Source organism: Halictus rubicundus, chromosome 1 (genome assembly GCF_050948215.1).
Source record: "Halictus rubicundus isolate RS-2024b chromosome 1, iyHalRubi1_principal, whole genome shotgun sequence".
In the NCBI taxonomy this organism is placed as follows: Eukaryota; Metazoa; Arthropoda; class Insecta; order Hymenoptera; family Halictidae; genus Halictus; species Halictus rubicundus.
Window position 1 is genome coordinate 11,327,205 of NC_135149.1, and position 15,231 is coordinate 11,342,435.

Here is a 15,231-nt window from a genome sequence, read left to right on the forward strand (position 1 = left end):
TTGAAAGGGCATAGTTACTATGTAGAGTAGAGTGGTACAATAGTCGAGTGCAGAGGGTTAATTATCATCCGTTTCTGGCGACCAGATAGCTCGAGAACATTCCTTACGCGCGCGCGCGCGCTAATTCTGTGAAAATCGGGGACAATAGCGACGATTCGATAAGATAGAAGATGAAAATAATCTTCGGGAGGAACGAAGAGGACGATCGCGCGTAACAGTAAGATGGGCCAAAGTAGAAGATCGTTATATACGCTCAGTATCTTCAGGGACTGAAGAGGGGGAAGACAGAAGAAACACGAACGGTTCGCGTGCCGTCGATGAAAATAATCCTTTGGAGCGACGAAGAGATGATGATCTTCATAAGAGTGAGATCGACCAAAGTGGAAGATGCATTATGTGTCTGTGCATCAGAGACAAAAGAAGAGGAACAAAGAGGAAGCAAAAGATGACGGAGAAAAATAATTCTGAACAGCAGTCTGCGTGGCGACGATGAAAATAACCCTCGCTAGCATAAAAGAGGATGGCCAACAGAAATTGATCAGTCTTTTCTAGCGATAATAACAATTTCCAAAATAAATTTTTCTTAAAAAATCGAGGTCACCTCATAATATGCTAGCTAGTGTCGAGACGAATTCGACGACCTGCTAGGGTAAATGACCCAACTACTGTGGGGGTACCAATTACCGTGACTATATTAATTATCCTTATTTTTGAAGAATAATGAATATTAAAAAACAAAAATTAAATTATTAAAATTAGATTAGTAAATTTTTTTCATTAAAATCAGTTTATATATTATATGTTATATATAATATATTATATATTATATATTATATATTATATTGTAGTGACCGTAATCAGGAAGGCTAAGGGTTCTAAAGAGGTTCTAAAGATTTCGTACACGTGTTGGCTTTGGTGCGTCTTTATTTGAACCCTTAGCCTTCCTGATTACGGTCACTACAGTTTTCAGAAGTGGGATTGGATTCGGGTGTCTTTATATAATTTTGTGGAATTATTTTACGTACTTTAGTATTTAGTATTTACGTGATACGATGGAAAGTTTGCGGCAAATTCCCGGACTAGACGAAAGGATTACGAAGGCGTCAGTGAAAACGATAAAAGCTTTTCATAAATTTGTGTTCGGTGAAGTGGGTGATCGACGAAATCGAATGCGTTTAAGAGACTTCAAAGGTTTTCCAGAACCCGAAGAATCCGTACAAGCAGAAGCCAAGGTATCGTGGGCAGAGAAGGAGCTCGAGTTTGGTGATCTAGTTGCTATTTGTCACGTGCTAAAAATTAGTTACAACGGGACATCCAAGGAAATTGCACAACGTATTTATGGGTGCCTCGCAAATTTCGATTTATTGTGTGGAAGTGACCCGGAAGAGGAGTCAGACGAAGAAGAGGAAAGCGTATTCCATGAGGTAGAAAATCGTGCGATTGCATCAAAATTTACTTTGAGCTTTCGTGACGTCGAAGATTCTGTTAGGCTGTTCGATGGTGGTGATGACTATTTAGTGGAGAATTGGATTGCTGAGTTCGAAGACAATGCCACGTTATTGGGATGGTCAGATATTCAGAAATTATTATTTGCCAAAAAGCGTTTGATTGGCTTGGCTAAAATTCTGGTGCAGAGTGAAAAAGGACTTACGTCATGGGAAAAGCTAAAGTCGTGCTTGCTTGAGGAATTTTCGAAAAAAGTCAACAGTGCTGATCTTCATAATATGCTATCTAATAGAAGAATGAATCGGGATGAAACAGTACAGGAATACTTTTTGCAAATGAAGGAATTGGCGTCAAGAGGTTTTATTGAAGCAGAAGCATTGATACAGTATATCGTGGATGGAATTCCTGATGATCCTTATCGTAAAATGTCCTTATATGAAGCGCAAACTCTTAAAGAGTTGAAGACAAAATTAGAAGTCTACGGTAAGCTGAGGAAGAAGACGCATATTCAGGCGGGAAAGAATGTTCCAGTACGAGTCACCGCGCCAACGAAGGTCGTGTCGCAAAACAAAACAGCGGCGCAGAGGAACGAGTCGAAGGACGAAACACGGTGTTTCAACTGCAATGAGGTGGGACACTTCAATATATTATATATTATGTATCATATGTCACATATTATATATTATATATTATGTATCATATGTCATATATTATATATTATATATTACGTATCATATATCATATATTATATATTATTGTCATATGTCATATGTCATATATTAGATATGTAGGAGGCGGGCGCGTAAAGGAGAGTTCACAAACAGGGAGGACGCCAAAACAGGCATAAAAACGCCCAAAGGAGGTTCTTGAACTCTCCTGCGCCCTATAGACGCGCGCGATGAAATGTGTGCGTGTTTGCATGAGCGCTGACGGTGTTGTGACCGCGGCATATCAAAAACAAACGGTAGCGACCGCGAGAACGAGCGGCGGGCGTTAGGCCCTTTACCCTAACGCCCAAATCAAACGGAAAAACTGAGAACGTTCGATGAAGGCACGTATAAAAGAATCGCGGAAGAACGGTGACACGACGAAGTCCAACGATACGATACGACACGATGCGATCCGATACGAATACGATTCCGACAAACGGCTACGAACACGATTGCGGACCAGAATTTTCATGTTTATTCGGCGCGAAATATTTTCGTAATCGTCATTCTCTGTACCGTTACTGTTGTCCTGCTATGTCTCAAATAAAAGATAGTTACTCAACCATACTACTCTAGCGACTTATATCGACTTGTAGCGACTTCAATATTATAATATTTAATTTATTAATTCTACTTTTAATTCTATATCAATGATGACGAGATATCGTTCGAGAAAGAACAATACAAGGATGTCATACATTAAGTGTTTTAAAATTATTAAAATTTGGAATAATTTTATTTATTATTTCAGAATTATTTTTGTTTATCTCCTTTTTTTGAACTTATCTTCACTCAGCAATTTCCTCAAGAATTGAAATTGGAATAATATGACCTCCTAAAAATATTATTATATTTAACCCCTATGATATCCCCCTTTTAAATTCAATTATTTTAATTTCTTCAGGATTTACTATTACATGAAGACATAATTTATTAATTAAAAATAAAAAAAATCTATAATACCATTAATTTTTACAATTCTACTGGGTATATATTTTTCTTCTATTCAAATAATAGAATATATAGAAGCCCTAGCTACTTAAAGCTTATGCTTCAAAAATAATTATAATTAATATGGACACGGTGATTGGTACCCCCACAGTAATTGAGTCCCTTACCCTACACTATAACCTTAAACTTTGAAATTTCGCCACAAAATACGTGTTTCCAGCCCACTGTGCAGCGGTTGAATGGGCCAACGTGGAATACTATGCAACATCCACGTGTCCGCGTCAACAGTAGCGTAACTCAGAAAAATCAGGAGACGCCGTAGAAGAAACCCAATCCTGACGAGCAGACTGCGTGTCGCCGCTGAAAATAACCTTCTAGGAAGAAAGAGATCTGTAGAGTGCTTCCATGTCCAAAACAGAAAGAGGGCGATCATGTATGGTTCCGGTGGAGTTCGTGTAATAGAGTAAGAAAAACGAAGCAGAGGAGTACACTGAAGGAGAAGAAGGAGAAGAAGAAGAAGAAGAAGAAGAAGAATCATGAACGGTGGTCCGCGTGCCGCTGTTAGGACGGGTCGGATTGTATCGGGTTTGGTTGCGTGGGGTGGTTGTTCGAGGTGGTAGGGGGTCCGGGTACCGGTGGGTGGTGTGCTGACGTCATTGTAGCGGCATCATCGCCGCGTGGGCCAATCGGAACGTTCTCTCGTGCCAGGTCCATCGATCCGTCGGCTGCTGTCGTGTGTCCTGGGTTATGACGTCCGCGGGGTGACGTCATCGTTAGCGCCGTTCGCCGTTCGCCGCTGCCACCGCCGCCGCCGCCGCCGTCGCTACACACGCTACGGTTTTAATATAGCGGAGGAACGCGCGCGATCCGGACTCAGTTACGCGGCGGCCGGCCACCCGTGCGAGAGCGTGTCGCTTACTTGCAAAACGTCCGTGCTGTTTTTCCACTCTCTCTCTCCCTTGCTCTTTGCGCCAGTCAGTCTACCGCTAGGCTTCTAACCCGTTCGCGGTCTCTGTCTCTCCTCGTGTTTTTTCATTTCCTCGTCGGCCGTCCGGTCGGTTAGTCCCGGTGTTCTTCCTGGTTCGGCGCCGGTTATTATCGACGGATCGCGTGGACTAGTGAGAGGACCTGGGATTACGCGCGAACAAGAACAAGAAGAAGAAGAAGAAGAAGACGAAGGGGAAAACGTGGTGCAGCCAAGGACGTTTGTGTTTGAGTTTCGCGTGACCAGAAGATAGGAGGCAGGCAGACGACAGGCAGCTCGCGTGGTTCCGCGTGCCTCGTGCCGAAGAGACACACACAGAAACCTGTACCAGCGGATGCTGAACAGGATAACGTTTACGTCGTTGCGTTTCAACGATCTCGTGAACAGATCGGACACAGTTCAGACCAAGTAGAGAACACAGTGAGAAAATGATGTCGTTCAAGGAGGAACGATAATTAGGAATTTTCTGAAGTACCGATCAGAGAAGCCTGCATGCGAGTGCCCAGGGCAGAGGTGTTTGGGCTCCTTGATGGGGCGCTGACCTCCGAAGACGTCCGGAAGGCTTCGTCGAGCCCTACGACGACACACACAGGTCGGTGATCCACGTGTGTCCTACATCATCATCATCAATCACCACACCATTCATCGCACCACTATCATCGTCATATATATATATATATATGTATACATATATTTTCATCGCTGTTCTATATGTTTTCCGTGTGTTGTGGGTGAGTTGTGTGTGCATCGCCGCCGCGTATCGCGGGGGTGGATCACGAGACCCGACACACCGGGTCTCGTTTTTCTCGTTTCGGTCGTTCGTGTTCGCCTCGATGATCACACACCTCGAGAAATCCCATGTCCTCACTGGCAGAACCGGCGGCGTCCACGAGCCGTGAGAATTATCGACTGCGTGCTTTCGTCGGCGCCGATCCACCCCCCTCCCGTTTCATCCCCTTTCACTTTCACCCGTTTCTGCGCGCCGCTACGGACGCGATAGATCCTTCGAAACCCGTTCTTTTCACGAACTATCATCCGAGGATTCGCGATCGTCGTCCGAGAGCACCGTGATAAAGCGTGCGCGCGGGATTTAGGGGTTGCTCGGTGCGTGCAGGTTTTCGGCAGCCGTTCTTTCCACGAACTATTTCCCGAAAATTCGCGATTATCGTCGGAGGACTATCGCCGTGATTCGGACTAAGGGTGCCCGTGGTATCAGGGGGTTGCTCGACAGGTGCAACCTCTCGAACTCGCTCGCTCGAGAGAGAGAGAGAGACCGTTTCTTGTCACGAACTATCTTCCGGGGAATCTCGAGGATTCGGATCACGATCATCGTAGGAGAACTCTGTTTCCGTGATTTGAATAAGGGTGCGCGTGGGATTAGGGGTTGCTCGACACCTGCAACCTTTCGAACTCGCTCGGAATCGTTCTGTTCGGGAATTATCTCCCGGGGAATCCGGAGATCGCCGCTATCATCGGAGGACTCTGTTTCCGTGCATTTGAGTAAAAGGGTGCGCGTGGGATTGGGGGTTGCCCGTCGCACGTGCAGCTTTTCGAACTAGCGCGCGCGGGCACACGTGCGCGTCTGCGCGTTTCCCGCGGGAGCAGGAAATAACGAAAGCTGAGGAAACGAGAAAAGTGTGAGATCCGTTTTTTAGGATGGTCGCGATCGCCGCGGCCATCGATCATCCGCGCTGGGACATTTGAGAGAGTACGGCGGGGGACGTTCGATCCGTGAGAGGGAGAGAGAAAGAGGGATCAGGCCCCGTTAGCGCTTGTTGGTTCGCGACTGGTCGGTGAATGAGACGAGCAAAAACGAGGCGCGAGAGTGCTGATCGTACGTGCGATGCGTACCGTGGAGGAGACAGCCACGGAAGCAGCGGCGGCTGACGCCGCGACCACCCACCAGCGTGCTACCACCGGCAGGCATCTGCTCGTTGATCAGAACCACGAGCTCGATCACGATCAGCGAGATCGATCGGCGACGATCCATCTGCCATCATCCGGTACACCGTACCATCAGGTCACCATCGCGGCGGACACCAACAACAACCATGACCATCATCGGAACCTCGAGCATCACGTGGCGCAACGCCACGATCATTGGAACAAGTGTAAGTTGACGAATTTAAACGAACACAAAAAAAACAAAAAAAAAAAAACGAAAACAAAACGTCCGAACCAAAACAACAGCGAGGAGAAACACCTCATCAAAGACCTCGAGACCGTCCTGTTATAGTTTCGCTCGTCGGTGCACGGATGATGTTCGTAAAAGCGCATACATATATGCTCGCTCTGCTCGATGCCTGGCAGGTTGTGGTTGCGAACGGTGGTGGAGGTGGTGGTGATGGTGGTGGTGACGGTCGGATTGACGGTGGTAACGATGATGGAGATGGATCGATCTGCCTTTTCGGGGTCATCGAGCCTGATCATCTTTATGCAAATTGTCGCGATACCTCTCACTCTCTCCTTCTCTCTCTCTCTCTCTCTCTCTCTCTCTCTCTCTCTCTCTCTCTTTCTCTCTTTCTCTCTTTCTCTCTCTCTCTCTCTCTCTCTCTCTCTCTCTCTCTCTCTCTCCGCACTCACTCACTCACGCGCGCGCACGAGAGATCGACGACATGTTCCGCGCGTTTCCTAATTATCGGCGTAACGATTGATGATCGATCGGATTTTCCAAGCTGCGAGAGACTGGCTTTTGGAATTTCTTTTGATCGTGGATCGACGTTAAGAGCAATTTAAAAGAGTGGATAGGTTAAAATGATTCAAGAATGCCGATCTATTGTTCCCAGCTTGTTGAAATGATTGAAGTAAGCATGTCTATCTGGTTCTAGTTTCTTGCAATTTATTATTTTGCATAGAGATCCGCAGTCTGCTGATAGGATAAACTAAGCAACGCTGGTTTAGCTGGTTGATTCGCAAACAAAGCTAGATGGAGTCGAGGTATTGTCAGAGAAATTGGGATGGATTAGGCCCGCTCTTTAGTTTGTCTTGATTAGAAGCCGTAAACACTGCCGGGATGATCTGAATTAGGGATAAATATATAGATTTCGGTTAGTCTAGATTGCATTGAAATAGAAACAAGCTAGGATGGATTAGTCAGAGCCACGGCTATATCGAGACAAGATAGACACGATGCTTCTAAATCGGAGGTTTTGCGAACGATCGCTGGTTGCATGCGATTTCGTTTGACGGAAACGACGTCGGCTTAATTTGTCGATCGTCGTCCGATCGTGGATAATCGCGGAGACCTTTTAATCGGGCCGAAGCGAAACGGCGAAGACAATGGCGCGCGGAACGAAGTCGCGTGCGTTCTCGCGACTGGAAAACGAAAAAGGTTAATGGGCATGGCATTAAAGAGGAAAGAGCGAGCGAAAAGGAGATGAGGTGCGAACGATAGAGCGAAGGGACGATTTCAGCCCCACTCCTCTCGATTCTCGTCAACCAATCGATCCCAGCTGCGAATAGGATCTAAAGGTTGCGGCTCAGCGATTGGCTTGCGAATCCGTGCTTTGATGTGAGCGGTGCATATAATTCTTTTGCAAAAAAAAAAGAAGAAAAACAGAGTTACGCTTACGGGCGCATTCTCCTTCGCGATGGTTTCGCCTTCGACCCCGCGATCACCATCGTCGTCTCTCCGATGTTAACGCGGAGAAATTAACCGATCGAACACACAGTGATCGCAGATTCTGGTTGATCGAGGCCTCGGAGCTGGTCCCCTAAATTATTCAACCGCGCCTGTATATTCGGCCCCAGCAACAGATTCCTTATTTGAGGACGATCGCGTCGGTTAGGGGTGGGTACCCTCCGGTACCCTTTTTTAAAAATAAACGAGCCAGCCAAGAATATGACATGTACCGGGCCACCAAAATAATCCCAAAACCAACTCAAACTTCGGGAATAGATATTCTCTATTTAATTATTCAACTTATTATGCTCATAAATCCGAAATGACTGGCAGAGTCTTCTCGCTGCGAGTACGCAGCTATGACCAGACGCGAAAAATAGAAGGACGAGGGCTCCGAAGATAGAAGAGGATGCGTCGATCTTCGAAATCAATCGAATCCAAAACTTCTATGCTTTCTGTAGCCCTTGCGCTGGATGAAACACGCTTTGTACTCAATGGGACCCTATTCACGTAAGATTTACAATGGCTAAGGAAATCGAGAGGCCACTTTCATCTTTCATATTTTTGCTCCGAAGAACAGTGTAATAGCAACGATTTTTAAATCACGTCGAATTCGAGGCTCCACGCAGAATAATTATACACTGTCTGTCGACGAGTGCGGCGACGAGGATTTTATGCAGAATAGAAATTGTTTGAATCAACTGCTACATACAGGGACTACACATACATTTATAGATTTTCTTAATCATTTCAGTGGACTGGAAAAGGTACAATATTCTTAGACGGCTTAAATATTGTCAATGTTTCATATTCGATCTGCTCGTTTCTGTCGTAAATGCAGCATCTAGTAACGACTAGACTGCAGATCTCTTTGAAAACGTAAAACTCTTCTATATCTGTTACAAGAACCCAGAATTTCTTTCCGTCTTGAATAATGTTAGCAGCTGGAAAATGATATGTCGATAGTCTTCAATTCTTTCAATATTTCCAATGTTTCGAATTGCAACTGTCCGCTTTTGTCACGAAAAATTTCTCAAGTAATGACAGTCGGACAAATCGAGAAGTGTTCCCATCAGCCGCCTATAGCGGCCAGTATAATTTGGAATCGATCTTGTTGCTCGTCGCGTTGGAAAAACGTAAAAGATAAACAGCGGCTCTCTTATTTTCGGGCGGCAGCGCGATAGGACGGCTTTACAGGTGTAATCGGCACGTTAAGGTAAATATAGTCTGGCAGTGGGCCGAGTGCACGGCAGTCAGGCTGGCCGGTGATCAGGCAGCTAGTCAGGCAGGCAGGCTGGCTGGCGGCAAGGCAGGCGTTTCTTTTCCGCGTGCATAGTTGGCCCGCACGAGACCTGTCGCAGGAAAGAAGAGACCGCGGCGAGAACAAATATAACTCGCGCGAGTCGGTGCGTGTGGTGCGCGTACTGCGTGCGGTGCAGGTGCGGTCACCGGTTCTCGTGTTCTGGCCCCCACCGGGGGCTCCGTCCTCTCGTTGCTCGAGTTGCGAAAACCGATTGCCAGGTTCGCGAGACTAACGGCCGTGACAATGGTAAATCAGCGCTTATGACTTCCGCGCGTCGAACGCCCGGTTATGCTCTCCGCGCGTCGCTTCTCGCGGTCCCCGGGCCCGTTAGCCAGGCTGTTTCGCTATCGATAGTCGATCGGCTGTCAGTCTGACCGTTACGTGGGCACGTGATTGCGATATACGCTGGTTTAGGACATCGGGAAAAATCGGGAACCGTAGCAATGCTTGCCGGCTGATAAACGGTATCGTCACAGGGATCTCGGAACGGGCCCGTGATCAGCGGATCTGATATACTCGTTCGCAATTTTCTGTCAGAAATTTGCTGACTCGCACGAGGTTCGGTCAGCAAGGTGCGCCATCTGGAATTTTTTGATTAACCCTTCTGTCTCTTCGCTTTTATAACATTGTTTTCCAGAGCTGTCACGATTAGAAACACTTCTACCAGTTTCTGGAAGAGAAAGAAAGATTGTAATTTATTCGATGTCTACGTTTGCTCGAGTGCTTAGTAACATTCAGTAACTACTATATTTAGTGTAATCTGCTCGATATTTTGGTACTCCAAGGGGTTAAGTATGCAGGCTGTCCCAGGTTTCAGGTGCCAAATTTTGCCGATATATTCTGCGATTCTGAATAAGAAACAAACTCTTAGAATATAATGTTTGGCAAAGTTTAGTACCTTAAAACTAGTACAGTATGAAAAACGGCTCGAAGATGATTCGCGACCACTAGTTTCGTGGTACCGTATCATTTTCGTACAATCATTCTCCTGGTACCTGTGATATTTTAGAGGACAGTGGTTCATTTACATTTAAGTGTGGGCACACTGTATTTTATTAGGTAGTTGGGAAGTAAACAGTCGATCAGCCTTGTTATGCTCGACGTGTTATAATTGTGGTTGTAATTTACATACTGGGTGTGCAGTCATGGTTAAATCCGGGTGGGCAGGGGGGGGGGTGATTCTACGTGAACAAAGCAGTCGGATATGCCCAATAAAATTTTTTTATACGAGGCTCTGTTTCCGAGATAATTGTGTTTGAAAATTCGCAAGTAGAAAGGGATGGTCGTGCACAGACAGACTCGCTGACGCCTATTCAGTAGCGAGCGTGACTTATGAATTACAGAACGAAGATTAGTGCGAAAAAATACAATTGTATGAGTATCGAGACACCCTGTAATCACAGAAATTACATGACAATTTATTTGTTTAAAAAATTTGTCACTTCTAGAATCAACGAGATATTCGAAGACTTCTAGAACCACTGCTGCTTTAGCAAATGTTTTCGAATTTAGAAAAGTTCTCAGACTATTTCATAGTTTGTTGGACATAGTTCATACATCAATCGATTGATTCAACTTTTTTCATTAAAAAATGCAACAGCATAAAGTAGTTCACATAACTGAGAAAATCCAACAATTCTCGTCACAGTAGTATAGTCTAATTATTAGACTGCGGATTCTACGTATTTACGGGAAAAATGAGTAAGTGAAATTTAAAATGGTCGAGAGATTAAAACAATTTCAAAAGAAGAAATTTGTATTTGGCTCCTGTGGCGAACAATTGTAAAAGCATGCGCCGCGAATTAGTTAATTTGCCTGTGAAGAGTTAAAGTGGCGAGTTTCAGGGGTGAGACTATGTTTCGCATTCGACGATTGCTGGGGGCCGGGTTCGCGGGTGAACAAGTGGTTCGAAACTTTCGAGCTGTACTGTATGGCTCTTATATTTCACGCTCACGTGTTAGAGTGACACGTCCAGTTCGCGAGAGTGTATGTTAATAGGCCCCGGTGTAATCGCGCGGCAGACGGTTTCGCCTCGCAAGTAGTTAGGTGCAATCAGACTCGGACATTAGCGGGACGTGCATCGTGGCCGGCCGTCTGAGCTGGCACGTCGGTAACTACTTAATTCTTTTTAAACGCTCGGCGCACCGTTCGCCAGAGGCCCAGTGTTCCTCGACGGCGCGCGATCCTCGCCTGCATACGCAATCGACGATAAAATCTTCGTGTGGTTATTCCGCGAAATAATGAAGCGTAATTTATTTTATTACGAATAATTATCGGATCGGCAAGACGCGGAACGCGGAATGTGGGTCGTCGCGCGATCGGTTACGGTAATAACATTGTATTCGCCATCTCCGGATCATCGTTCGGCCGGTCTACCGCAGATTCGCGCGTGCAAACATTATAAATCGATTAGACGCAATCGAACCACCGGCGTTTATGCTAATAGAAACACGTCGGCACGGCGATCCACGGGGAACTGGTTTCGACTCGGCATTTTTCCCATTTATAACGAAGTTTCACATAAAAGAGAAAAAAACTCGTTAAACTTTATCAGTAATTGCCGGCACTGTCGATTACTCGTTCTGCGGTGAGTTCTTGTTTTGCAGATGGCCGACAAAATACGGAATTAATTGTAACGATCGTACAAGAATCGCGAGGCAAGAAACGTCAGACTTCGCGCAGTCGGACAAAAATCGTAATAAAAATTGCAAACGGTGTGTAAACATATTCGCGTCGGTCGCGCGTTGAAATTCAGGAAATCGTGTTTACCGTTAATTTATTCGTCTGATTAGGTTTCTTATTTCGCGCTCTGCAATTACGCGAGTCTAGTAGCACGGCTACAGCGAGAGTCAGGGGTTCAATGTGTAATTCACGCATCGGCGGTATTGTGGAAGTTCTAGTTCTTCCAGGAAAATATTATCGGTTAAAAATATCCGCGGCTGACCTTCTTCAAGCTGTAAAGACACTATTCATAGGTACGAATTTTTTCTTAGACGATAATTGACATGGTTATGTAACGAGGAGTTCTAGAGCGCGGGTTTAACCACCGGCATGGTCACTGCGACGGTGACGGTGTGCGGCCGAGGACAGAATAGTCGAAATCGTTCGCAGAATCATAAAATTGGATAGTATTTTGACGGCAAGCGCCCGTGGGGCGGGCAGCGCTTCCTAGAGGCCAATTGCATTGTTTTACTGGCCGAACTAAATATACGTGCGAGGCGGGCGATCCGCGGCTGCTTGGCTGGGACACAAAGGCGACCAAAGAGACGACCAATACGACCGTCATCACGTGCCGTTACACTTTTCACGTTTCTGTCGTGCTAGAACGATGAACGACCGCCGATTCATCCCCGGTTTCGTTCGACACTCATTTCGCTGGAATGCGAATCTACCAGCCAGTTAACGCCTAGGATCTACCATGGCCGCATCACACATTTTTTAGTCTGAAATCGGTGACATTATAAAGACGCTTTAATATCTCACGATAAAAAACCCTACAAGCTTTATTAAGATGTTGGATACCACGCCGATGTCCGTGGAAGACACGCAAATTCGGAATAACTTGATAACACAGGGATAGAAAAGACAAAGTTTATCATACTTGCGAGACTTTATGTAAAATAAAAATTTTCTGTATGAATTGTCAGGTACTGGAACGAAATCAAAATTTGTTTCTTCCTTTAATGATTTTAACTTTTTAAGCACTCTACGCCACTATAGTGGCTTCCGTGGAAAGCATCAGTTTGAACGATAACGCCACTATAGCGGCTTTTGTGCAATCTGCGGCCAGGCGCGCCGTCCCTGGGAGATAGAGTTGCGGACGAGCGCGCCGTGCTTAAGAGGTTAATAAGGTGATGGTAATATCATAAGGTGAGGATATTAATACACTCTTAAATTCCTTTTGTCTTTCTCGCATTTTATATTCCACCTACATATTTTCATTGTAAATGCATAAAATACGCAGTCTAATCATAACAATGGTTCTTTAAACATTCTCACGTCGCGTAGATCCTATTAAAATTTGGTTCGTGCTTTATGGGGCAATGGCCAGGAATTAGTTTGCACACCTAATAAATATATTCCATTTTCCCACTTCTAGAAGCCGGCATATATCACTCACTTTTAGCACTCGATTTAGTGTCAACTTTACGCTCGTGACAAATACGAAATTGCATTTAGATTTATGAACTCTTCTGACTGGAAGCTGAGATGGGAGAACAGTTATTCATAAACTTGTTCAGGGTAGCATTAGATTAATTTCCCCTGTCACGTGTTCTTCGAAAAGTTTGAGAGGTCCCATCAACTTAATTCACATCAATGTCATTTTAAATCGAGTAATGTTCATCTTATCAATGCACACATTTGTACAGAATGCGATAGATAACGTTAACTCAATTAAAAATTTCCGTCTGCCCTTTTACCGAGTTCTTTATATTTTTGGCTGCCTATATATTGATCTCCATCCCTTGGTGGTGATCACTGATCGGTTTTCTTCCCATATTTTTCTATGACGTAAAACGCGACGCAAATGTAACGAAATTGTATCTATAGAGATTTGTACCCTTTCATTAAGGGTTGCAAATATCCTAAACGTTTGATAAACATTTTTCAGGAAGTTTAAGACATTTTGCAGACTCTGGTTCTCTTAACAATTTTTTATTCATTCTCCCACAAGTCGAAGGGTGTGGAATAATTCACTGAAAAATACCTGTCTGTCTTTGGTTCAAGTTAGTAACATTTTAGGCTGTCTCCACCCCTAGTTTCAATCTCACTAGCAATCGTGTTCCCGTAGGAACATGATACTTTGGGGTAGGTACTTTTTTCTGCGAGTGAGGATGTAATGGGGAAGTTGAGGGAAGTAATGGTGCATGGATATCAAGGCGTCGTCGGATCGGAGGCAGCCGATGACAGGTTGTTGCTCGATTGCGGCGCTGCGTTTTTCATGAGGCTGCGGTCTCGCGTGGGCGCGGGAATGGCCCCTTGTTTCCGGCGGGAGACACGCGATCAGGAAACAATCGAATCCCGCCCCTGGGCCCCGGGCTACGGGAATATACTGGTGGGCGGCCCCGTCGATTCATATTGCATAAATGCTATACCGCTTCGTCAATTATGCACCGGCCGTGATTCGAAACCGGCGTAACTTTCGTTCGGTGAACGCAACAACGCGCGTACCCAGGCTCTCGGGCATCGTGCGCACGTATCCGCGACCGGGAAGACAAGACGCGCACGCGGATTCCGAGTCGCGATAATTATAATTAATCGAACGCGATGCCTGTTCGATAAACGCCGATCGATCGCAATTTCGTCGTTGTGCAACCACGAAATTGCTCGCCTACTCGAGACACAGGCCTGCCGGCTGACGAAGCGTTGAAAATGCGAGGGACCCGTGTCGCAAGCATGATCTCCACCAAAACCTGATCGAAGAGGCCTCGCGCCGACAGCTTTTCATATCTTTGGGGACAGTTGAACAGATGTGCGATCGATAGACTGCGAATTTTATGCGTTTACGACGAAAACGAGTAAGTGCAGTTTATAAAATATAGAATTCAAAGATGTGCTGGTTTCAGCCGACTGAAATCATTGAAGAAAGAATGACATTTCTATTTGGCTCCTGTTCTGTACAATTTGTAAACACACAACTTTTATTTTGCACAAAGATCCGCAGACCAGTGATCAGTTTTGTTAGCAGTATATTTTAAAGCACCTTAACACTAAACCTGCCAAGCACAAAACATATAAAAGTGAAACGTCTTATAGAAGGGAAAAGATTGAGTTTACTTAAACTTTGTACGATTTTCATTATAATATGTGCTTAAATAAGGAAGTCAATTCGGTAATTTCCTATGAAAACGTTTTTATAATTTCAATAATTGTGAAATAGAAAACCGGTCATCTTGACCGTGGTAGGTTTAGTGTTAAATATTCATTCATCTTTTAGTCGAAGACTGTATTTGACAAAGTACAATAACGTCACAGCCAGAGCCATACTTTAAAACTAACCTGGTATCTGCAGGACCACGCTTAATAGGCAAAACGTCTTTGTAGTCTGATTCCCACCACTGTACACAGTAGGCGTTCCTTTTCGTCTAGGAGGGGAAGGAGTGGGAGAGCTCAGCGAATCAGCGGACGTAGAGTCGCATGCACCGTTCTTTGTAGCGGCTTCGGTGGTTACAGGTGGCGCGACGATAGGGAGAGAAACACCGTAGAGAAGATA

General features: G+C 45.2%; 1 protein-coding gene across 4 annotated transcripts in view; it reads left to right on the top strand.

The window, feature by feature from the left end:
- Positions 1–3,984: 3,984 nt before the first annotated feature.
- The window catches only part of Hr38 (Hormone receptor-like in 38), a 72,551-nt gene continuing 61,304 nt past the window's right edge, over positions 3,985–15,231 (top strand). For 3 of the 4 annotated variants that reach the window (XM_076787487.1, XM_076787493.1, XM_076787500.1), the window contains exon 1: positions 5,900–6,203. In XM_076787487.1, the coding sequence (XP_076643602.1) occupies positions 5,936–6,203 (268 nt within the window). In that variant the 5' untranslated portion in view covers positions 5,900–5,935. Of the gene's footprint in view, positions 4,685–5,899; positions 6,204–15,231 lie in introns of those variants that run through there. The other variant, XM_076787502.1, reaches the window with a different exon arrangement.